The sequence below is a fragment of the Neltuma alba genome, unplaced genomic scaffold (assembly GCF_004799145.2).
Source record: "Neltuma alba isolate B1F8T4 unplaced genomic scaffold, ASM479914v2 tig00012348_pilon, whole genome shotgun sequence".
Lineage (NCBI taxonomy): Eukaryota > Viridiplantae > Streptophyta > Magnoliopsida > Fabales > Fabaceae > Neltuma > Neltuma alba.
Window position 1 is genome coordinate 436217 of NW_021636857.1, and position 27006 is coordinate 463222.

A 27006-nucleotide genomic window follows, 5' to 3' on the forward strand; every position below is an offset into this window, starting at 1 on the left:
ATAACTCTTTAAATTGCTGTTTCCATAAAAACAGATAATCTCCCGATATTAATTTAGCTTTAAATTTAATTAAAGCTAATCTCCTCATCATTTAGGGTTGGAAATAATTTTATGAATCTCCATAATTCCTAAATGATTTTTTTTTAATTTTTTATAATTCTAAGATCTCTAGGTATTTTTAATAATTCACATTGGCCAATTTTCCCTAATTTAGCCAAAATATTAATAATTAAAAATAATTTTTTAATAAATTATTTTCAACCTGTATTTACTTCTTAGTCCTCAAATACCGTTCTACGGTATTAATTCTATTTTTCATGATTCACTGAAAATTTTTAGGATTTTCAGACACTAATTATAATAATGTCCTTTATAGACCAATCATTTAAAAAATGACAATTTGATCATTTTTTAGTTTTCACTTTAATTGTTGTGCTGCTTATCTATCTTTTTATCTCACTTGGTCTTGGTCAACCCCAATTCCTTCATTAATCATGTTAAGATATCAGGGTGTGACATATTTTTCTATTTCTGGGTTAGAAATTTTGGGACGTTACACTATATTATCTCAAGTCCTTAATATAAGACTCAATAAACTATTTTAAAGAGATTAATAAAGTTAAATAAATTATTTAATTGTATCATATGTTGCATAATCTTTATAAAATATTTATGTGTATCATTATATTACAAATCAATTTATAAGTCAAACAAATTAGTTTGAAGGAAAACGATACTCTATTCAGTCATTTTATATTTAAATTTAATTTTTTTATTACTTATCTAAATAAGTTTTAATTTATCAAACTGACTTTTATAAAGTTAATCCAAATATCATTATACTAACTGATTTTTATTCTAACTCTTAATTATAGAAATTAGATAAAATAAAAATTAATTTTGTCCAAATATGTGGCACTGCCACTTGTGATGCCCATTGTTTTGGGCATTGCAATGCAAAGGTACGAGCGTAAACGTACGTGGCACACGGTGCGTGGCGCATTTCGCGCGACCGCGCTCAAGGGGACGCTCCAACCTTGGCTTTCAGCCTTGCTTCCCGCCGGCAGCACCTCCAGTCCCCTCTAACGGAAATCGCCTCCCACAATGCCACAAATTATTTTTTAAGATTAATTTTATTTTTGAACATTTTACTGTAAATTTTATTATTTCAAAAACTTTTTTTAAAACTATGCATGAACTGATCAGGAGATTAATTTACTCATGGTAAAAGTATACATTTAACTTTACATAAAAATTCAATTTCATCCATCAACTTTAAAAAATATTTTTTTAATATTTAAATAATAAAATTGTTAATTCTAGATGATAATTTTTTTTTGTAACAATGATGATTATTTTAAAAATTAAACTTAATATGTTAACATTAAAAAACATTTTATTAATATTTAATATCTCAATATCATTTTTTCCTCATGGTTTTTAAGGTTAAATGGCTAAAAATATAATTTTTAAAATTAAGGAATCAATTTTTTGACCAAAATTAAGGAATCAAATTAAAATTTTATATAAAGTTAAAAGATTAAGAGTATAATTTACCCTTTATTGATTTACTGATATTATTGAGATATATATATCCAAGACGTGTTTTTATAGCACACTACCTGCTCCTAATATAAGAGCTAATTATAAATTTAATTTTGTTTTAAATATAAAAATCTCAGTCTATCTTATCTTTTATATTTATTTACTTTTTCTTAAAATAGTCCATGTAATAACTACACATGTTAAAGAATTTTTATCTAAGGTACATAATTAATAAAAATATTTTAAAAAATAATAATTATTTATTTTAAACAGCTAATCTAATTAATATTTTTTTATAAATTAATTATCTAATTTTTATATTTGACATGAATGTTTACTGCGGATGGTGGGGTGAGTGCAGAGGAGGGTTTGGTGATTGAATAAAAGAAGAATACAAAGCGGGGGTAGAAAAAGACGTATGAGGCTATGGGCGTTAGGCCTCCAATGCGCAGCAAGTAGATGGGTCTTAGGCTTTTGAAGATATTTATGATTCAATGTTCCTCTATAAATTTTATTTGCAGTGTGGTCCTCCTCCTATGCCTACAGCCTATATGCCTATATTCTATGATTAAAGTTTATCTGCATCTTGAGGGTGAATGAGCCTGGGTACTTGTGACTTATTACTGATTTGGTATACTTTTCTAATCATATTATTAACCCTTAATTATCAAAAATGACAAATGTGGCGTGAAAGAGACTTTCTGTAACCATTCTTCTTTTGTTTTGTTTCTTATCCGATTATAATTTTATAATTTTTTTATTTTAATCTTCAAACTTGCAAAAAAAAAAAGTTACTGAAATATCTTTCGTTAGATTAATTTGAAATTTATTTATGACTCAAGCATAATCTATCTTTGGCAGGTGTAGTGTTTTTTTTTTTTATTGTATGTAATTTATCTTTGATCAAAACTGTGAGCACCAGCTCAATTCTTCTGGACCGCCAGATCAAATCTGAACAGGCCATCTTTAATGTTTTTAGTTACTTATTTTTAAATAAAAAAATATATGTTAAAATGTGATAATAAAAAGATTTTTTTATTTTAGATTCTATATGTATTAAAATAATTATTTAAAAAATAAATGTGGACCGTTCATATCTGATCTGAACGGCTCAAATAATATGAGTTTTGGACTCTCATCTTAGATATAAGCACCTAAACTAGTTTCATCTTTAATCATGTGCGAAATAAAAAACATTCACATATGATATAGCTAAAGAAAAATTACACTCAACTTGTTTAAAAATAATAAAAGTGGGGTGTGATAGATTTTCCTAACAATTCTTCTTGTGTCTTTTTTTTTCCCCCTTGGTATCTTTGGCCAAAATATATACTCTAATGAATAAATTCATCAAATGATTATTCAACTTGATCCATACAAACTCCTTGGCCAAAAAAATAAACTCACTATAAACTTTGGATTAACATTAATTCATCTAATTTCATTACAACATGCCTATTAAACACGCAAAAACTGAATTTGAATTAGATAGTCGGGCTGATGCCATTTTTAATAGATCTTATATCAATAACTTATAAAACGTTATACTCTCTGTCCTTAATATAAGATCTATTTAACTAATTTGATTAAATTAAAGAAGTGAGGTAAGTTAGTTAATTATAAGAAAAGTAACACATTTTTCCTAAAATACCATAATCATCTTTCTTAATACCACTCTCCATCTTTTATTTGATTATGGTTGAGGGAGAATCCATAGGGGTAATTTAGAGAAAACTGATAAGAACTAACTCAAAAATTGGGTCTATATTAAGGACCGAAAAGTATTATTTATAAATTAGACTCACATTAAATTATGCAAGAAAAAATGCATCAAGTTATACGCTGATATGTTGACTATTCTATCAATAGTTATTTATGCAAGGACTTTGTTGATGAATCATATGTGAGTACTTATATAATTGACTTTCAAAACTATATTTGAATTCCTTTGCGAGTTTTAGAAAAACAAACTTTTTTTTGTTCTAACTAACGTTTGGTTACTTTTCAGGCTCAGTTTACAAAACAAAAAATTTATATGAAAAGGCTAGTTTAGTGAATGCAAATCAGAATAGCCATTGAAAATTTTCAGTTCAATTTGGTAAGTGTCTACTTAACAAACTTTACATCAAACACATAATGCATTGTTAATGGCAAATTGTCAAAATGATAGTGTCCTAACATTAACATATTCGTGTGTTTGTGTATATTTAATTGTATAAATTTTTTTTTTTAAAAAAACACGTTGAATTGTGAAGTTTATCATATCCCAATCCTTTGTTATTCGAAGAAAAAGATTGATTGAAATATCACATAAAATAATGTGTACATTGTTGTATACAGCTACGTTAAATTTTGTTGTATAAAGCTTGCTACCCGAAGTGATCTTACAATGTTTGATTCGTATCAGTCGGATGTTTAGGATTCGAAAAATCATGGATACCTCATGGCCCAAAATGTCATAAAAAAAAAAAAGGTGTACTTCTTGTGATGCGAGGTACCATAAATATGTGATTTGGTACAAAATACGAAGAGAGAAAAAAAGCCAAAAGGCATAGAGGTACAAGAAATGGTCCAGGCCTACAGGCAGCAAGTGCAACCAAAGCAATATGGTTAGCTTTAGCTTTCAAAGCACAGTGCTTGCGCTCTCTCACGTCCTTTTTGTTGCTGAAATTTCAGAGAACTGTTAAAACCCCACACCCCACAAAAGCATGCTACCGAACAAAATCAGATCATTTGTCTTTCATGCACCATGCATCATTTCTTTTTGCATGGATAATGGTCCCCTCCTCCTCCTTCTTCACCATTCTTCTTCATCTTCCGTTTTTATACCCTAAAGCCATTTTCAATTTTCAACCCTTTAATCTTTTTCTGCAGCCATTATTCCCTTCAACTACCAATCCCTTTGGTTCGCTTGCCATCAAAACTTTAAATTTCCACAATTATTATCTCATATTCAGAGTGGTAATCAGAAGGGGTGTTTGCAAATTTCAGAGCGAGCAGGGCCGTATATATAGAAGGCAACCCTATAGCTTTCGCTTTCATTTTTATAGGCTTCTCAGTTTTACTGCTTCACTGTTCTTATTAGAGTCATTACTATTATTAAGTCCTTTTGGGGCTTCGAGAACTGTGCTTTGATTTTGCTTTGTGTCCTCTCTCTCTGCTTATACCCACTTAGCTTTTCCGAAAACACAAGGAGGAAGAAAAGGAAAAGAGGTAAGGTTTTCTCCTCTGTGCTTTTGGGTTGCCGTCGTTCCCTTTGTTTCCTATTCAGTTTTGAGCAAAAATTTAGGATCTTGTTCATTTCTTTCTTGATTCCTCTTTGAGTCCTCCAAAACAAGAGTAGTACTCTGTAGGGTCCTATGTTGGTATTTATCATGATACCCACTTCTATTTTGGGCGATTGAGTCCCCTGTTTCATCCATTTTAATTCTGTCTGCGCCATGAAAGTGAAATGGCCATGTGGATGTGATGCATCAAGCTAGAAATGCTCTTGGTTTCAAGCCAAGCGACTTATTCTCCTCCATCTTGAGTTTCTCTTGTGCTTGATATTCTTACCTTGAAATACAACACCATGAAAAGCATCAATGCTGTTTCAAGTCATGGGATTTTAGTTCTCTTTATTTGCTTTCTGGGTGCAACTTGTTTTGGACAAGAAGAGCTTGAAGCGGCTCCAATGGAGAAGACAGAGCTTGAAGCTCTCTACTCTACCATACAAGGCTTCGTTGGAAATAGGTGGAATGGCTCAGATCTCTATCCGGATCCTTGTGGGTGGACTCCCATTCAGGTACCTTTTTCGACCCTCTGTACCTAACCGTACAACCTCACTGCAAAAAAAATATGAACGTCCAAGCAAATGCCTTTTTTCACTCTGCTGGGATCAGAATTCAAGTCTTCAACATTTCAAATCTCTCTCTGGTTCGAGCTTCATATTATCATATACCCATTGTGTATTCATGAAATTCAGGGGAGAAATTAATAACAAGGAATATTTGATGTTATGGTTTAATACTTTAGTTCATTATTTTGAGGTTTTCTTTTTAGACATCTTAAAGAGCAGTTAAATATAAGACGATTTAAAGCCATTTCTTCCCTATTAGTAGTCAAGCTTTTTTGTTCTAACCCTGCTTTTATGTTTGAACTTGATGAACTTCTGCATTCTGCATTATACTGCAAGCTAAACAAAGTGAGCTAAAAGAAAAAGTCACTTGGCTTAGGTGTTAGCTCTACACTTGCGTCCAAAACTAGGGGGATTCTCAGCTTCTTTACTCAGTGATGCTTTATCAAAGTCCGCAAATTAGTTGAATGTCATTATAAAAGTTAAAATTTTCCAGAACACCAATTGTATTTAATGTTTAACCATAATTTCCTTGTTGGATTCTACTGCAGGGGGTCTCTTGTGATCTATTTAACGGGTTTTGGTATGTTACTGCCTTGAATATTGGACCCATCCATGAAAATTCTATATCTTGCTCCCAGAAGTTAGAATTTAGGCCTCACTTGTTTGAGTTCAAGCACCTAGCATCTCTGTCCTTCTTCAACTGCTTTCTATCCAGAGACAAGCATCCAGTTACTATCCCAACTGAAAACTGGGAGAAACTTTATGGAAACCTAGAATCACTGGAGTTTCGGTCAAATCCAGGTCTCATTGGAAAAATCCCTAAAAGTTTTGGTCTCCTCAAGAACCTTAAGTCTCTGGTATTACTGGGAAATGGTTTAACAGGGGAAATACCACCAGATATAGGCAATCTCATGAAGCTGAAGAGACTTGTTCTTGCAGAGAACTCTTTCAGTGGGCAGATTCCAGATATTTTCAACGGTTTAAGTGAGTTACTGATATTGGATTTAAGTAGAAATGCACTCTCTGGGCCTTTGCCTTCGTCTCTGGGAAGCTTGACTTCATTATTGAAGCTTGATGTAAGCAACAACAATTTAGAAGGCAATCTGCTGAAAGTGTTTGCTAATCTCAAGAATCTGACCCTCATGGACCTAAGAAACAACAGATTTCAAGGTGGATTGGTATTGTCAATTCAAGAGATATATTCCTTAGAAGAATTGGCCTTATCCAACAATCCAATTGGTGGAAGCATCAGTGGCCTAAATTGGGAAAACCTTCAGAACTTGGTCATTCTGGAACTCTCTAACATGGGATTGACAGGGGAGATACCAGAGTCCATAACAGAGTTAAAGAGATTGAGGTTTTTGGGTCTTCGTAACAACCACCTTACAGGCAACCTTACACCAAAGCTAGAAACTCTTCCTTCTCTCAATGCACTGTACCTAAGTGGAAACAATCTGACAGGAGACCTTAAATTCTCCCAACAGTTTTATGACAAAATGGGGAGCCGTTTTGGGGCCTGGGACAACCCCAACCTTTGTTACCCAGTTGGAGAAATATCATCAAGACAAGTTCCATTTGGGGTAAGACCATGCCATGAAGAAGTCAAGCTCCTTGAAAATGATTCAAACACTTAAGCTGCTAATTGAGGATATGAACCAGACCCCACAATTCATGGCCTCTTTGGGATTTTCAAGCTATGCTGCTAATTAATGGATTCTGCTGTGTTTCTCTGGTACAGTTAGGGATAATGATGATGATGGGTCTGTTCCTAAACTCTGATCATATAGAATTTTAATTACCTTCTGAATGTTACAGTAACCCTCATTTCTTTTTTTGTAGTTTTAAAACAAGTTACGATCCTTTTAGAGTTGTTAATTAGAGTTGCTGACTTGCTAGCAGTGACAACTGGCTTATTCAATAAATAGTTAGGTGAGCTGTACCATAATTTGGTGCCTTGTTTATCAATCATTGCTTTGAAATGGGTAATAAATAAGATGCAGAATCAAATGATAGACAACGTGCAGGGTGCAGATTCTATTGGGCCCCCAAAGAACTCATAATCTATCTACTGAGATGGAACACAAAAATCTTACGTTTTTTTTTGTTGAGATATCACTAATACTCTGAAGATAATCATTTTGTTTTCACCGTACGGAATATTTAATGCTTTTAGAAAAATAAAATGCATATGAAATGATAAAGGGACACGGGAAAAAAAAACACTTCTGAGGATGAAAATGGAATTTTTGAAACGTTTTCATTTTTTATTTTCCAGTTTACTTTTGTCCAACCTATGCTCCTGACAGCAGGAGAAAGGCTCTAGATCCACCCAGGGGCTTTTTTACAATTTTTTTTCGGCTGAGCATTTTTACAAAAATTTGAGATTTTTTTAAAATGACACGAAATTGGAGAGTGCAAATTAAATCAATATCAATATATGAAAAGAAAAAACATTTTATAGGTGCCTATACTTTCCCTCAATATGGTATTTATATGTTTTTTCTCTTAATGAAATTTTTTAATTTTGTTTTATTAGTATCATTAGCCCATATAACTTTGCTTTGTTAATACCGTTAGACAATCTGCAAGAGTTAGTGATGCTAACAGAACAAAATTAAATATTTAATTGAGGAAAAAAGTATAGGCACCAAATTAGAAATTGAGAAAAATTAACATACCTCCTAAATGATTTTTTCCCCCTAATATTATCAATATATTAAATGGGGTGCATTGTTATTTTATTGTTTATTATTTATTGATATAATTATTGATTTGCTTTTAATTCTGTTAATTACAATAATGAAATAGGCAAGTCGTGTGCATTGCATCTTTTAAAAAAAAGAGTTGCACTGATATAGACAGTGCTTCACTGTATTTATCAAGTTAGAAATTAGAAAATGTGAATTAATAACTATAGAGTAAAATTTTATGAACTCCTAATGACTTGTCCCTTCCAACATAGTAAATTAATGTTTAAATTTTCATTAAGAGAAGTGCTAGCACATAGTGTCAAACTTAAATGGGCTTCCAATAGCATGGTATCCATACTTAATTAATTAAAAAAAAAGGTCTCATGAAGTCCTATATAAAATATGTGTCTATCAACTTACTCCTTTGTAAAATTATCGTTTCAAAATTTTGCTCACAAATAAAGAATTTTCAATTTGATCCCCTATTGAATTATGTTCCCTTTAATTTTTATAAAAATTATCTTCCTAATAATTTAGTGTTTGTATGAAGAATTATTGTTGACGACCATCTTATTTGTAAAGAACTAAATGGAGAAAGATGCAAATGGCATCATAGGTCAATTGAGAAAGCAATTTTGCCAAAGATTAATATGAGAAAACTTCATCTGTAAAAGATTAAATTAAAAACAAAAAGAAAATCATTCCAGATGAGGAACCTGGGGTGGGGGGCATCATGATTGAGCCATACTGTTTCTTGGACCTTAATTAACTGTTGCGATGGTGATGGGTCTATTTATAAGCCCTGGGTTTACGTTCCAATCCAATTTCTCCTTGTTTCCTTCAAAACATTCTGCAAATAGTTGATTCTTTGAATCCAACTCATGCTTTTCTTTTGGACCAAAAAAAAAAAACTCAAATGAAATCATCTTTTGTCATCTGTAACAATCTTCATCGTTGTCTTTCTTCCAAACAAAAAGGTTAAAGCAAAGGTTTGAACCTGTTTGGAGAGGAGTTAAGACTAGGATTAATCAATTTTCAGAAGCCAGAAACGTGATTTTGTTTTATGAAAAAAATATCACTTTCTAAAAATCACGTTTGAACATCTAAACATGGCGGTTTGAACATTCATCATTTGTTTAGTAAAAACTGAATCATGGTATATGAAAAGCGTCCTAAAAGCACTAAAAAAAATGTACTCATGAGAAAATTCCTCTCATTTACTTATTTTGTATACTATAAAATTACTTTTAAAAAGATAATCCAAACACCCCCTAATTAAACTAGTTGTACTCAAAATCATTCTTATAAATCAATTTTATCCAAACTCCGTTTTACCCCGACACTAATTCAAATAATGTATTTTCAGGGCCGATTAAAAGTTCAAAAAATGTGATTTTTTTTTTCCACGTTTGAGCAGATAAGGTGGTCATAACAAAGGCTTAGGGCTGCTTACAAGTGTAAGGAATAATTGAGAACAAGTTTTTGACAGAGGAGATGAATTGAAGAAGCCTGTGAATAATATAGAGTTAGAGGTCATTATCTGCTTCAAATGGTTTCATTTGATTCAAAAGGAAAAAAAGGATAGGGTCAGGCACTTACATCTGAATCTGTAACTACTTATCACTGTTCATAGTACTTTCTTTCAAATGCCAATCACAATCTGAAATATATACATCAAATTTATATCATTGAACCGCCCACATTGGGTGAAACTATGCCTCAATCATTATCAACCTTATTCACCTATCATCCTCAATTTAAAGCTCCTTTTACCTGCTCGTTCCTTTCCCAAGACTTTTAATATAAAAATTACTACCTCCGGTCCTAATTATAAGACCCAGTTGACTTATTTGAAGAGATTAAGGAAGTAAGTTAAGTTAGTTATTTGTAATAAATAAGTGTTGTCATTCCTAAAATATCCTTGCTAATTAAGTGTATTGGCTAGAATTATCATTATTAGAAGGACTATCTTGGAAAAAAATGCATAAATATGAGAGAAAAAATGGATTGGGGTCTTATAATTAGGACCAAACAAAAAGTCAAACGGGGTCTTATATTAAGGACCGGAGGTAGTACTTATTTAAGTAAATTAAAAAAATCATATTAATTAATTAATTATAATAAACATGACCGATCTTTCTAAAATATCTAGACACGGGTAATTTTTTTTAAAAAATTACTCCTCCGATCCTTAATATAAGACCCATTTAACTAATTTGGTTAGATTAAGAAAGTTAGGTAAGTTAGTTAATTATAAGAAATGTGACACGTTTTTCTTAAAATACCATAATTATCTTTCTTAATATCTCCTCTTCTCTTCTACTTGATTATGGTTGAAGGAGTATCCATAGGAGTAATTTAGAGAAAATTGATAAATATGAGAAATAGTTCTTATATTTAGGACCAAAACCAACTCAACAATTGGGTCTTATATTAAGGATCAGAGGAGTAATAAATTTGATTGAATTTTTATATTTAGAACCAAATCTAGTCTCTTAATTAATTTTTATATTATAAACAGGAGGAGGTATTACATAAACCTTGTGCTCAACCACTTCTTCGTATTCTTCCCTCAGTTCAATTCAAAGTCTTTAAATTAGTGTACGACTTGTTTACATGCATGTCATTATTAGAATGGTTCAATTCTTTTTTTTTTTTTTTACCACTTATCATCATTCGGGTCCATAGTTGAATTCTTATATCTTTCATTTAAAATAATCGTGACTATTGTCTCAGAAGAATGATGGGTATGGGTCTATATATATATATATATATATATATATGAAAGATCCCATCACCATCTATATATATAGCTCACATGAATGAAGTCTGACCTTTTCAATCCTTTAACCCTAATATCTATTATTAGTCTCAAATGATGTTTTTGTGTGTGTCAGTATTATTATTATTTTACAAAATTAAACTTTATATATCAACTTCTATGAATGTTTTGTCAACATATGTAAATTTTAATATATATTTTTTGTTAATTAAATCAACAATATTATGACTAAAGAACTAAAATGATATTTTATAAAATAAAGAAAAACGCACGCATTTTTGCATGCATTTTTGTGTGTTTATGAATATATTTATGTATATGTATAATTTATTACTGATTAAAAATTTATCAATTTTCTCTAATTTTAGGCACACAATAATTTGCTTAATGAGGTGAAAATACGTATTAATAACTGATCGACAATAATTGGGTTAAACAGTAAGGAATTTAACAGCTCTTTCTTAGGCAAAGTTTTGAGTTCATGTTTACTTGCGCCGAAAAAAGACATTTAAAGCCCGATACTTGAAGTAAAAAATTGAAAGCAGTTAATAATTGATCAATTATTTATACATTATTGTAATATTTTCTTTTTTTTTAAAAAAAAAAAGTTGCTTTCTTTGAACGGGTCAAAGCGTTGCATGTGAGGGGGAGAGAGAGAGAGAGATAGCGTGCATGTGCAGCTTCACTTCGGAATGTTTGCCCAAATTACTGTTCCTCCTTCCCCCAACATCAACACACTTTCTCCTCTTAGAAGCAATCAAATTAAACTTCATCCACAAGTGTATAGTTTTAAATAATATAAAATATTTATGCTTTTTATAATTTAATCATCATATAATAGAATTTCTTTTTCCTGCAAATATTAATAGAATCAATTGTTTCTCAACAAACAGCTTCCATGATACCTTGTGTTTACCTGCTCTTTCTGTCGGTTTCAGCCTATGCATTATTAATTAATTATTTTTTTCCCTCACTTCTTTGTCTTCAACTTAATCTCATGCTTCATCTCCAGTTGACATTTTTCACATCACATTAATTAATTAATTTGAGTTAATCGATCACTATGTAAAATATATATATATATTATTTTCATCTTAAATTGCGTACCAACTCACAAATGACTAGGCAATTGCCACACGTATTCCTTTGGTTTAAGAGCTGTCGCCTTTTCATTTCTTACGCTATCTGATCCATGATCCTACCCTTAATTAATTAATGAATTAAATTCCCTTTCAATTAGTAGTTACTCATGTTTGTTAATCTAAATATGTGAGTTCATGCTTGTGAAAATATAGATATAGAGATGAAAATAAATAAGAGTAGAGAGATTGACACAATTAATTTATTATGGTTCATTCCCCTGCCTTAATTATGTCTAATTTCTTTTAAACTTGCTTATTTGAAGCTACTTAATATAAATACTTACAAATATTTTCACATAAATTGAGATAAAAATCTCCTCATGTACTTATTTTATATTCTATAAATTATAATTAAAAAGTTATTTTTAAGGACTCCGCCATTCTAAACAATTGTGTCATTCCTTACAAAGTTTATCACATAATATAAATTTTTTCCCCCTCGTTTTTTCCTTCTTCATGTTCGTGCGTGCCTCTTATAAATTGAACTGAAATTTGATTGTTGAGGGCTGATCTCTTCAGAGAGTTGTGACAAATTTTGGAAACAAATGAAATGACTTGTATTATTTCATTTCATTAATGAGAATGTCATATTTAAAGAAGGGGTTAACCATAGAATATACATAGCAACTAAACATATATATAACAGAATTGGTTTTAATTAAATAACAGAAATCTTAACTATTATCTCGATTCTTAATATAAGAGCTAATTGAACATTTAATTTGGTCCTAAATATAAAATCTCAATACTTTTTATCTCTAATATTTATCTATTTTGCCCTCAAGTAATCCCTATAACAGTTGCATGTGTTAAAAAGTTACTATCAATAGGTAATTCAAACACACATGATTAATAAGAGTATTCTTAGGGAAAGCAGCATTTATTTACTACAAATAACTAATTTAATTAACTTTTTTAATCTCTTTAAATTAGTTAACTAGGTTTTATATTAAAGATTGGAGATAGTATATGTATCATTCACAATAGTCTTCTTTCCTTTTGTATTTTGTTGCATTAATATTTATATATATAGAACTGAAATTTGATTTTCTTTTCAAGCATGCAATGATCATCTTCGTAAATTGTCATCTCTCAAATTACTCACTCACTATGCTAATCTTGGATTTCTTTTAATGTTGCTATCAATCAAGTATTTAATTAGTGATAATCAACAACGAAATCTGATTGAAATGATTTAAGATAATCTGTGATCATCAAAACCGTTAAATGATCGACTAAAGTCAAATATTTAAGGTTGAAACTTCAATAGCAAAGTAATAACCAATCTTTTCAATTTTTTTTCTTGCACTTACAGTACTAAAGTGACATATTTTTATTATTTTATTCACTGAACATATAGCTAATCATATTTAAATATTCAAGAGTAGTAGGATGTTAATATATACATGAAGTATTTTGTGGTGTAGTTTTGTTATTAAAGTATTTTTTTAAAAAAGCAATTGTGCCTTTAAAATATTATTTCATTAGTAATTTTAACTTCAATAGTAACTACTCAAAAGATCCATTAAATGAATATATATCAAGAACCATAAAATATTTTTTTTCAGTTTTTTAAGTTGATGAACGCCCCTGAAAAAAAAAGTATTTTAATGTGTTGGATGAGCTACAAAATACTGGAACCAGTTTTAGTGCTCATTGCAGTGATGAGAACCATGATATTTATCACTGTAGTGGAATCTAAACCATTCAAAATTAATTTTAATAGTTTAGATTTAAAATTTTTAACTAGTAATTTTTAAATAAAAAATTTATTTTTTAAACAACTTACAGTTAAGATATTATATTTATTTTGGATTATGTGAAAAAACATTTTTTTGAAAAAAAAATATTAAATATTAAAGCTTGGCCTTCTATATTAAATTTGACTGATTGAGATTTGATAAGTATCATAGTACTCATTACTACCATGAGCACTGAAACTGATTCAAAAGATATTTTAGAATATTAAATGCATCTGAAAAGATACTTTAGAATGCTGGGTGTCTACAAAATACTTTAAAATATATATTAAACGTATCAAATACTTGAGGGTGCCGGGATACATCTTAACCCATATATATAATTCCAGGTATTAATAAAAATAGAGGATAGCCCTACAATTGTGAAGAACTGATAGTCAAATCTTTACTAAAAAAAAGATATCTTCATTTAATATCTGACAATATTTTGAATAGGATTGACGCTAGTACAGTGGAAGGTATTAAACTTATGAAAAAAATAAAAATAGAGTATAAGGAAATATAATATATGTGCAACAACCAAGATACCTAATCTAAATTGGTCTATATATCAATGTCAATGTATAGTTGAATAATAGGAGATTGTACAAGAGATAAGTGGACCCCAAGAAATGCTTGTTTGCTTATGAGAGCGTCGCACGCAAGAGTATTCACCCTTAAATAATTGGTCACCTCTCCCAACAGATTTCTTTATCCTCAATAGTGTTCTTATTTATAAAGCACTATACGATTTGGCAATTCACCAAAAAGATATTAACTTTTCCAATTCTTTTGAAGTTCCTATAATCATAAAGAAAAAGCAATTTTCAATTCTAAGTAAATCAAAAAATTACACTCATTATTGCAACATATAACTAAAAATTTTGAATGGTAAATCACTAAGTGATCACTAATAAATATAACTGGGATACTCAGGTGGTAAAATGTTATGTGCTAATTTAAATAATAGTCCTGAGTTTGAATTTTAAGTATGTATAGCTGCATTAAATACTTGTTAGGGGAGTTCTTGTTGCTCGTACGATTTAGCTTAATTAATTGGAGTTCAATTTTTTTTTTTTATAAAAAAAATAGTGTGATTTAGACACTTTAATTATTTGCTTTAAGGCTATGCAAAAGGGGTGGCTTCTATATACATTTTGTTCAGCTTTGTTTGCTTTCACTTTCACAGTAAAATAGCCAATAATTAGTGCCTCTCTTTCAAAAAGGGCACTTATGTTGCCTAAATTTGGAATGAATGAATCCATGCGTGGGATTTGGCAACTTAGTATATATTATCAACTTTAATTTCTAAAGCACATAAATGGGGTCTCTCATATTCCTTTTTCCCCACAAATTGTACCCAAATTTGTTCAATTTATAACATAATTGAACGCTTAAAAAACTAATCAATTATTGGTCCATAACTTGTACATAATTGTTCTCAAACACAAACCTTTACTTCTCAAAACATCTCCACTTGTATTGGCTTATTGGGAAGATAAAGTTCAAACAATCTTTGTTCACACCATATATTACATATCAAAGTTGAAATTATATAATTATATACTTATCCGGTCCTTAGTATAAGACCCATTTAACTAATTTGATTAGATTAAAGAAATTAGGTAAGTTAGTTAATTATAAGAAAAGTGACACATTTTTCCTAAAACACTATAATCATCTTTCTTAATATCTCATCTCCCTTTTCTACTTGATTATGGTTGAGGGAGTATCCATAGGAATAATTTAGAGAAAATTGATAAATATGAAAAATAGGTCTTATATTTAGGATCAAAATCAACTCAAGAATTGGGTCCTATATTAAGGACTTGAGGAGTATTTGTCAATTTGTTAGATCAGTTAGGTTGAAATAAAAGGAGCAACTCAATGAATACAGTAAGGTTAAATGTATTTTTTTTTCCAAGCACTCTAACATGTGATTGAATTTTCAGCTTTCTGAATGACACACGTATTTAACTTACAGGTTTATTATATTTTCCGGGAAAATCGTTCTCGTTGACTAAGAAATTGACAAGAAAGTGTATGTATATAGGAATTAATATCTTACACACCAAGAAGTAAGAAAATATGATGGGAAAAAAATTAAAACTTAATGGTTGTGTCGAGGTCCAAGTGTACAGCCGGTGCCAAATGACTTGTACTGTCATTATTTATTCATATAGTTGACATTTATTTGCTCTTTAGTCGATGGCGTGCCTCGTAGTACTTCTCCTTTTTCTTTCTCACCTTTCCAAATTCAAGTTCTTTTTTTTTTTTCCTTTTATTTTTTAAAAAATTATGCCTAAATTATAGATAAATCCCTAAACTTTATATCTTGGGCAAATAACCTCCCCAACTTCTGAAACTTTACGATAAATCCCCACAACTCTCCTATGATTAGTTTTGTTCGTTACTTATCTTTGCATGCCTTAAAGCTTTATGTACTATAAGTTAGGGTTTGTTTGGATACTCGATTAATAAGCATGTTTACGCAAGTAGAGAAAAAACTTTTTTTACATATTTATATCTTATTTCTCCAAACACATTCATATAAATTGAGATAAAACTTATTTTACGTACGTATCTTGTGTTTCGTAAATCACGACTGCAAAACTGCTTATAAATTACTTATAAACAATTCCAAACAAGCTCTTAACATTTAAAGGAATTATATGCACATAAAAAATAAAATTTAAGAGGTATGTAATTGATAATTGGGGCTATTCGCATAAATTTAAAAGTTTTGGGAGGTTTGTTATTAAGTTACAAGGGTTAAGAGGGCTATTTAATTTGTATATGTGATTCAAAGTTGAAAAATAATAAACGTTAAATACTTGACGTATGCTTACATAGTGAGGAAACTGTTAGAATATTAACATTTATACAATTATGTGCTCGCAGAAAGTAACACAAATTTAAAAAAAAAAAAAATTGAGATGTTGGAGTCCTCTTTCTGTACCCATGCTTTCCCTTTATTTGGTTTCTTTTACCCCTTTTTGTGCTTATCTCTTTCTAGAATTATCACTGCCAGATTTAGAGAGATAATTAAATTAAATTCCCAAAGTAATTGCTTCACAAAATTAAACTTATTTTTGTAACATAAACAAACAGTGAAGCTTTTAAAAATAGGGTTGATTGATATCTTTGTAAATAAAAAAAAAAACTAGACCTAAAATAGGAATTAGTGTATAGTTTAATTCAATGTTGCTCATTCCCATGCAAAAATCATATAAATCAAATCAAACCCATTTCATTCTGTCTGACAGAAACATTGACCCAGAAAATAGATAAATAAATAATAACACAAACCCATCCTCCTTGAACCTCTAATTCCTTCATATATACGCAGGGCAGATAATTAAGTAAGCTCAGGCTCTGTCTTCAATGGCCTCCTCCTCCTCCTCCTCCTCCTCCTCCTCCTCCTCTAAATCTTTGCATGTTCACTTCAAATCATCAGCCAATATGTTGGTTCTCGTTCTGTTCATGATCTTGATTCTTCTCAGTGGCACTTGCGTTGCAATAAGAACAGGAAAAACCAGTTATGGCGAAAACAGAGATCAGATTCTGAAGCCAAAGCATGAAAACAGAGTCAGAGGAGGCTTGGTTTTCAATTTCTTCCCCAAAGGAGTTCCCATACCACCTTCAGGTCCCTCCAAAAGGCACAACTCAGTTGCAGATTCTACACCTCACAACTGAGAGATACACACACACACACACTTTTTTTTTGTTCGATGCTTATTAATTGTATGATTTGATATCAATTTAGTTTCCTCCTTCTCATTCCTTTAATTGTCTTTGATTTTTTTCTCTTCTGGTTTTGTGTTGACGGGAGGGGAAAGCAAGGTTTGTAATATCAGGTATGAAGGCATAAGCGGATTCAGATCCTTGAAGGCACTGAACAACTTTTTTGGGGTTCTTTCTTTTCTTTTCTTTTTCTGTGAACTTTGGGATTACTGTTAGAACACAGTGTACAGAAAAATGGTTGACATATAGTAATGTATAATTATTTTTGGGTATGATCTATATGAGGTTTCTGATATTCTCTGTTTCGTTCAATATTTGATGTTTAGGTTTTAGTGATGATCACTCCCATTCAAGCTTGATGTTTTCGTGTCCCTTTAAACTCTGTTTTCTTATGTTCAAACACACACACAGAAAAAGAGCGTCGGAAACAGGGGATAGCTAGAAGCTTGAAGAATTTCATTCATGGCGATCTTTAATTTTCTGCTTCCAGTGAATATAATATAAGAATGATGATATGGGGCCGGACAGGATTTGGGGAAAGGTATTACAATTTGGATAACTAGAAAGAGATTTGAAAAGTTACATTCATACACAGTACCTCAAGTTTCACTAGCGATGCTCGACGGTTGAGTTGAAGGGTAGCATTAAATAAGAATCGGTTAACTAATTTGAAGAGATTAACAAATTTAAATAAATTATTTTAAAATATTATATTTATCATTTCTTTTCAAACTAATTTACCCCATCTTATAAATTTAGATATAATATAATGATATGTGTATATAAGTATTTTAGAGAGATCATATAACATATAATATGAATAAGTAATACTACCTTCAGTCTTTAATATAAGACCTTGTTTAACTTTTATTTTGGTCTTAAATATAAGACCCCAATCCATTTTGTCTCTCATATTTATACATTTTTTTCAAAGTAGTCATTCTAACAATGATAGTTCTAATCAATATATTTGATTACAAGGATATTTTAGGAAAGATAACACCTATTTATGACAAATAACTAACTCAACTTACTTCCTTAATCTCCTCAAATTAATCAACTAGCTTTTACAATTAGGACTGAAGGTAGTATTTTATTTTATTTTTTTTTTAAATTAGTCAATTAGGTGTTATATTAAAGACATGCGGTACTAATATATATGACTGCATTTAGAAAAAATAATTATTTAATCTCTATATATTTTGAGTTAGTTATATAACTTAATTCTTGAAATTTAACTTTTCTAAGTCAATCCTTCAAGGTTGAAGGGATTAATTCATTGGTCCCTGCACTTGCATAAAGTCATCTAGCTTTTTAAGGACTGAATTGTAACTGGGACATAAAATATAAGGAGCAATACATTAAATGGCTAAGACTTAAATTCTTTTTTTTTTTTTGGCCAACAGACTTAAGAAACTGCTCAAGTTACACCAAGTTAACACATTAAATAGCGAGTTACAGCTAAGTGATGATAAATATAGGGATCGAAAAATTAATTTTTTTCCTTTTATTTATTATGTCAAAGATTGAAATTATGAATAAAAAAAATAGGCAACACAATGTTTGATCTATAAAGTTGTGGTTAATTAGGGTTGAGGTTGGTGCATTAATGTAGAAGTAACCGTTTTCCCAGCTTTAGAGTTGAGAATTAAATTACCAGCTTCACCCCCACTTTTTAATCAAACTTAAAAGATACTATCTCCTACATTTGAAATTATTATTCCAATCCAAAGTAAATAGAATTCCAATAACGTTGGTCGGTTGGTGCGTTAATGTATTTGAAAAGAGTGACATAAACTTCTTATTCATCACGTTGTTATTTTTCTGCAGAAAGTTAATTTTGGTAAATAGGAGAAATTTTTTTTTTACAAGCTTAATCTAAAGATTAAAAATAGTAGAGTGTTCATAAAAAAGACTGGCAAGTCATCATGTTAAAAATAATCATTTAAAAATAAGGGTAATAGTTTTTAAACACTAATTAATGACAACAATATTTGAAATGACAAGATATCTTAAACAAATCCTGAGTAGGGACAATATAAGGGGGGAAACAATTTCTGAGAGCTTAAAAAGTCGAAGTTAGGTGATTAACATGATGCCAATAATAATATTTATTTTCTTTGACCTTCAAGATGCCAATAAAAATATTAACCTTTTATTTTCCACTGCTAAACTAAAAACGTCACCCTAAGTAGGGATAAAGATGAGTTTGGGTGCTTATCTATTGAGTTTGAATCGTCCTTAATAAAATTGGATGGTTAAGATTTTATTCAATATTTTAATAAAATTTGAATCAGCCTTAATTCAAAAAGAATAATAATTAATTGTCTGAACAATTTAAACGACATTTTGAATTGTAGTGACGACATGATTACTCCCTAAAAGTGTTGCTAAAAAAAAAAAAAAACTCCCTACAAGTATTAGAATGCATGAATAAAGAAACAACATGCTGCATCATATTTGTCTATACATTGTATACATAAAAGTAAAAGTGGTTTTTTTGGGTCAATTATTTTTATTTTTATAAAAAAATTAATACTATTATTGGTCTTTATAATTTGATCAAATTTTGTACCAATTATTATTTTTTAAAAAATTAAAATTGCCATATCTATATTTAAAAATATTTTGTCAATATCTAAAATTCTAATATCGACACTTTCTACTAACAATATTTGGATTATAGGACTAAAAAGATATTTTATAAAAATTAATTAAATCAAAATGAATTTTTTTTTTGTAAAATTATATATATACATTATGTTCAAGTTGATCATAGTTTGCGAATTTTAGGCTGACTTTATGTGCATATGCAGCATTCACATTGGAAAACAAAAATTGATTAAAACCGGACAAGATCATGGTTTAATACTTTTGTACATTAAAAAAACAAAAATAACCTCAAAAAGTCCTTGCCCTACCCAATTTCTGTGAATTATCGCTGAAGACAAAAATCAGAAAAAGAAATAGGAATACCTACTTATTGAAAATACAGACAAGTGAGATAGAGTGATGAACATGTTTATTTTACATATGAAGCATCCGTACAATTTTGTTATTTAATTTTGTTGGTGTGCTTTGACTCTGTATTTTGTTGGGGCTCCAATGTCGTTAAATGGGTCATATTACTCCTCCGGTCCTTATTATAAGACCCAATTTGACTTTTTATTTGTTCCTAATTATAAGACCCAATCCATTTTCTCTCTTATATTTATGTATTTTTTTCCAAGATAATCCTTCTAATAATGATAGTTTTAGTCAATATACTTAATTAGCAAGGATATTTTAGGAATAACAACACTTATTTATTATAAATAACCAACTTAACTTACTTCCTTAATCTCCTCAAATAAGTCAATTGGGTCTTATAATTAGGACCGGAGGAGTATATATATATATATATAAATTATAAATACTATATATTTTTCAACTAAAGACGACATTATATATTTAATGGGCCACTCTTTACTATTTGAGTTGAGAGACGCACGGCACTTCACTTGGCTTCCACACCTGTCCTAAAGTGGAACCGTGAATCCTCCAAATAAAAATATAAGCTTATATCATTTTTTTTAAAAAATTATTCCTATTAATACTTTTTTTAATAATAATCAAATAGGTTTGCTCAAAAAAAATAATAATCAAATAGGAGAGGGAGATAGGATATTAGAAAAGATGATTATGGTCATATCATGTTTTTTATAATTAATTAACTTATATAACTTTTGATCAAATTAATTAAATAAATCTTATATTAAGGATAAAAAATATTAAATTCTTATGATTAATAAAAAAATTTAAAAAGGGATTTTTGATCTGTTTTCTCAAAATAAATGGAGAAGAGAATGTATCTAACTTTATTTTAAAACAAATTGGCGAAAAGCCACACCTAAAATTTGTGCGTGAATAACAGAGGAGAATAAAAATAATTTGGCAAAAGCCAATGAGTTCGTTTTGCTTTCAGGAGAAAGATGAGCAATTTGCTGTTTTCACGGAACCCACTCCCAAGGAGCTGTCATTTCGGGGCCGCCCATGATCATGCTGTATACTCATATACTGTTAGTTCTATATAATCAATTTAAAAATTACATAAAAAAGGTTAAAAAAAGTGATATCTGATATGATATTTTACAAATGTACTCAAATAACTAAAATGTCTTTGTATCAGATTTTATAAAAAAACTATCAAACTTATCATTATCAGTATATTTCTTGTCATTACTTATTCAACACTCGTCATTATCAATTCACAACTTATTAATAAATAACTTATTATTATCAGTATATTTCTTATCATTTGTTGTTCAACACTGATTATTGTCAATTCTCAACTTGTTAATAAAATTTTTAATACAATAGTATTTTTGTCATTTAACTATATTTACAAAATACCAAATCAGACATTATTTCCTTTCCTGTAATTTTGACCTCTTAGGTGCTTAAATTAAAATATTGCAAATCTTAACTTCTTTTTATACCATTTTCCCATTAAAAAACACACAAATTAAAGACATACTAAAATCTATGTACTTCCTCCTGTCCTTATCAGGAGTATTTCGGACCAGAGATACTCCATACATCTGGTTCAATTTATAAAATTATAAAATTTGAATTAATTTGATTTTTTTTATAAGATCTTACTAAAAATTATTTGAATATTAAATTTTTTTTATAAATTTCGTTCCTAATTAATTTTTTATTCTTTCTTTTCATCTCTTTCTCATATTTCATTCTCTCATCATTTATCTCATCAGTAATATTTCTCTCTTTTATTTACTTTATTGTTAAATAAAAACATACTTCAATTTTTTTTTTATTTTTTTATATTTATTACTTTTAACTAATTTTAATTATTTTTTAAACCACATAATTTAGTTAAAATGAGCTTATAAAAAAAACCAAAGAAAATAACAGTTATTTTTGTTCGATTTCCATATAGGGTTGGGGTTCAAATTTCTAGGATTGGATTGTGGAAAAAAATATCATCCCTCACGTGGGGGAACGTTTTAAGATTGTGTGTGAAAATTTTAGAAGTAGTTAACATCAAAAAAAAAAAATGCAAACACTAGGCTAACTTTGTTGAGATCTCAATACATGGTACCTCTTTGGATTTGTTTATGATTGTTTTTTTTTTTGGAGAACAAATTTTGCAAATACTGTAATTATTTGGAGTTTAATTAAATACACATATTATGCCACTTCCCACAATTAGTTAATTATCAATCTTATTACATTTTTCTACTGTCTCTAATCTTGGCCCCCATGATATCACATTTCATATCAACTTTGAAACTTTCAACTTCCAAGTTGTTAAAGTAAGCTCAAGGGTGGTTACCGGAGAAAATTAGATGTGACAAAGTCAATAATCTTGATTTGATTATTTTCTTTTTATTTTAGTTTGACCATATTTATTATACGAAGGGCAAACTTAATTGTTTTACATTTAAAAATTAATTAATATAATTTTTAGTCCCTCAAATTTATCTTCATTTTAGTTTTAATTTTTCAAGTTTCAAACCATAGGTTTTAGTCCCTTTAAGAGTAAAATGGTTTAGGTTTTTATTGAATTATAAGGATCATCCATATTTTAAATGAAAAGAAATTTGATGGATCAGAATCTATGATTTAAAATTTGAAAGATGAAAACCAAAATAAAAACAATCTTGAGGGAGCAAAAATTGTACTCCCTTCGTCTCTTATTATAAGATCCAATTTTTTTAATGGATTTGTTCTTTTTTATAAGATCTTCTTTGAATTTGTTGAGCATTTAATGTATTATTACCTATTTTATCTCTAATTTAATGCATTCAATACATTTTCTTTCTTCATTTATCTCACTATTACTCTAATACTCTCTCACATTTGCCCATTTATATATAACGGTATATTTGAAAAAAATTGTATTTGCTATATATTAATTGCTTTCAATTAATTTTAATTATTTTTTAAATTATACAATTTAATTAAAAAATCTTATAATAAGACATGGAGGGAGTATTAACTTTTTAAAAATCATCTTAAAAAAGTTTAAAAGCATGTTTAAGTGTCATTGGACTTGCATTCAAAGTCGGATGCCACGTGAAAAGCTGGAAGTAAACGAGATGTGTTGGCTTGTGGGCACCCAAATGGAGGAAGATTGGTCCATCGAGAGCATCCAAAGGCATAATTAGTGGCGATATTTGGTTTGGCGATGGATTCTATTCCCATTTATCCTGTGTTTGCCTTTACGGTCAAGTCATTTATTTTAATAACTTCAAATTTGTTCTTCCCGATATACTGTGATTATGTTCCGTCTGTAGTATAAAAGCGAGTTAAAATTTAATTTAATTTTAAATATGATTTCCAGTCTGTCTCTAATGCTTCGTCCAGTTTTCTTTATAAGGTCTAAAAATTAAATTGGTTTTATTTTTTTTATAATATCCTGTCAAAAATCTTCTAAACATTAAATGTGTTTTTATCAATTTTGTTCCTAATTAATTTTTTAATTCTCTCTTCTCATTTTTTTTTTCATATTTTGTTCTCTTTCATCATTGATCTCATTACTAGTACTCCTCCGGTCTTTAATATAAGGCCTAATTGTTGAGTTGATTTTGATTCCAAATATAAGACACGATTCTCATATTTATCAATTTTTTTCTAAATTATCTCTATAGATACTCCGTCAACCATAATCAAATAGAAGAGGGGGAGGGAATATTAAGGAAAATGATTATGATATTTTAGGAAAAACATGTCATATTTTTTATAATTAACTAACTTCATCAGCTTCTTTGATCTAATCAAATTAGTTAAATAGATTTATATTAAGGATCGGAGGAGTATTTCTTTCTCTTATTTGCTACCTTATTAAATAAGGGCATGCTTGGAAAAAAAAAGGTTTAACTTTTCTATATTGGTTGTTTTAAACTAATTTTAACTGTTTTGTTAAACCACATAATTTAGGTAATAGGATCTTATGAAAAGCATTGGAGGGAATATTTATCTATTTTGTCCCCAAATAATTCTTATAGTGATTACATATGTTAAGGAGTTTAACAATAGCTCATTTGCACATGATTAAGAAGAGTAGGTCGGAAGTATAGCATCCGTCTGTTACAAATAAAAGATAACATTCATTTATTACAAATAAATAACTTAATAATTTTTTTTAATATTTACAAATTAGATATATAACTCTTATATTAAAGACTAGAGTAATATTATTAGGAGAAAGACTCAAATATTCCCCAAAATCTGTATCCTAATTTAAAACTCCGAAATTACTTAATTACTGTGAAGTTTTTCAGAACTAATCTAAAATTAATTTTTATCATGAAATTACTTAAATTCTTTAATTCAAAACCTGAAAAACACGAAAAAGCATGGGAAATGACAATAACAGTTTAAAAATTAATAATATGATTTTGTCAAATGACAACAATAATTAAGTAGAGCCGGTAAAACGAGCTGGTCCCGTCAGACCGCCTAAAAGAGTGGGTTCAGGCTGGGAAAATGCTAGCCAGCTAAAATCTGAACTTTGTCAGCTCGCATTGTATGGAGCCTGCTCCGCCACAGGCTAGCCCGCTTTTTTTTTTTTTTTTACAGATAACATTCCTCACAGCTCACACAAGTCAATAAGTCATCGACTCATCACTCATGGTCCATTTACTTTATGATGGTCCAACTTCACCAGGAGCCCAGCCCAAAAAACTGAAAATTTAAATTTAGTCATAAATTTTGCAAAACAAAATCGTGCTGCCTGCCCTAGCTTCCACCTTCACCCTTCAGCCTTTCGATTGCTTTGTTCTAGTGTTCTGAGAACTCTTTAGACTTCACTCTTCACCACCACGCAATCCCCAGAAACCAGAATCTTGTCACAACCACCAGCCGACCACGCAGCTCACCGCCTCACTCCTTATCTCCTTGCTTCACATCGCAATCGCCTAGCCGGCCGGCCCCATCATCTTCATATCAACATTGCCCAGCCCTATCATCTTCACGTCGCAGGCCTGCAGGAGGCAAGCTCAGCCACGCAGCTTCACTCTTCACTTAATCACTTGTCTTCTCAGCAAGGAACAAAAAACCGGACCGGTCACTAAACCGGTTGATGTACTGGTTCAAGGGTTAATGGGTTAGATCGGGGTCAGACCGGGTTAAACCAGTAATAATTAAAATAATATAATTAATTAAAATACGTAAAAAAATTCCTATTCTAATTATAAAAAAAATACTATTTAATCTTTTTGTTTTATTTTTTTCATAAACTTATAGTCCATTAAATTTTACCTTCTAGTTTTATTTTTTTTCTTATCAGGTTTATATTTATATTTATATTTTTATTCTCTCTCCTTATCTCCTGTACAAGCACATGGAAGGCCTTACTTTTTCTGCATTCTTTCCTCCTTCCCCACTCATCCATCAAATCATGTCATTTGATTAATTGATTTTTGGCTTTCTCATCTCTATGCACTTCTACGGACTCTTTTATGTTCCCTCTACACGAGCTCCCCTCTCCCCTCTCCCCTCTCCCCTCTCTTCCGCCTTACCTTCAATCAGCATAGCATCTCTTTCTTCTTCCTTTTCTTTCTTCTTTCCTTCCAACAACACAAGCTACTGGGATGAAGATACAGCAACGACAGCCATGCAGTAAGAATGACGGCAATGGATCAAGAAATGAAGAGTGAAAACAATGACTGCGAGCACCAACGAAGTTCGATTAAAAGACTGAGCATAGAATCAGCGGACAGGCAAACAAATATGGAGTTTCTTTTCTTCTTTCTCCAGATCATAAAAGAGATCGACCAGATTTGGTTTTTTTTTTTTCCAATGATAGAGCGACGTTGTTTTACGCTGGTGGGAGGGCAAAATCACTAAACCGGCTAATCCACTCCAACCGGCGGTTTACCCGGTTTAATATCGGTTTTGACCGATTTAACCGGTTCAATACCGGTTTGAACACGGCCCGGTTCATCTAATAAACCAGACCGGACACTAGACCGGTTCACCGGTTCTCCGGTTGAACCGGCTGGTCCGGTCCGGTTTTTTTTCCATGCTTCTCAGCATGCAACGCAGCAACCTTGTTTTCGCGAATCGCAAGCTCGTCTCTGGCTGTCTCTAGAGTCAATTCAGAATTTAGGCAAATTCAGAAGCTTCATTTAATGTTTCAAGTGTTCCACCTAATTAGATCATGTTCATATGTGTTCTGTGAAACAATCTTCCTAAATAAACTAATAAACTTAACCTTTTTCATAGTAATTTTAAGAAATAACTTTTTATAACCAAATCATGCTAAATACGAATTCAAATTATATCACAATCATCTACACTAATTAATTATAATAATGTTATCTGTGATAGAAAAAAAACAACACCCAATCATACATCCTACCACGGATAAACGAACTTTTCTTAACTCATTTAAATACAAACTCTACAAGAAAGGATCAATATCATCTAATATGTTTATAAAACAACATATAATATAGCTTATAGATCAAAATATTAAAAATTAAATCTTACTTCATATTTTATAATAAATTTACAAACA

The 27006-nt window shown here is 30.1% G+C and overlaps 1 protein-coding gene across 1 annotated transcript; it reads left to right on the plus strand.

Annotated features, from left to right (window-relative positions):
* The first annotated feature begins 4401 nt into the window (after positions 1–4401).
* Positions 4402–7397, plus strand: LOC114726230 (piriformospora indica-insensitive protein 2-like). The gene is given in 3 exon segments (XM_028912813.1): positions 4402–5329; positions 5932–7014; positions 7016–7397. Coding segments are annotated over 3 exon segments (1374 nt in total). The 5' UTR covers positions 4402–5116; the 3' UTR covers positions 7094–7397.
* The last annotated feature ends 19609 nt before the right edge of the window (positions 7398–27006 follow it).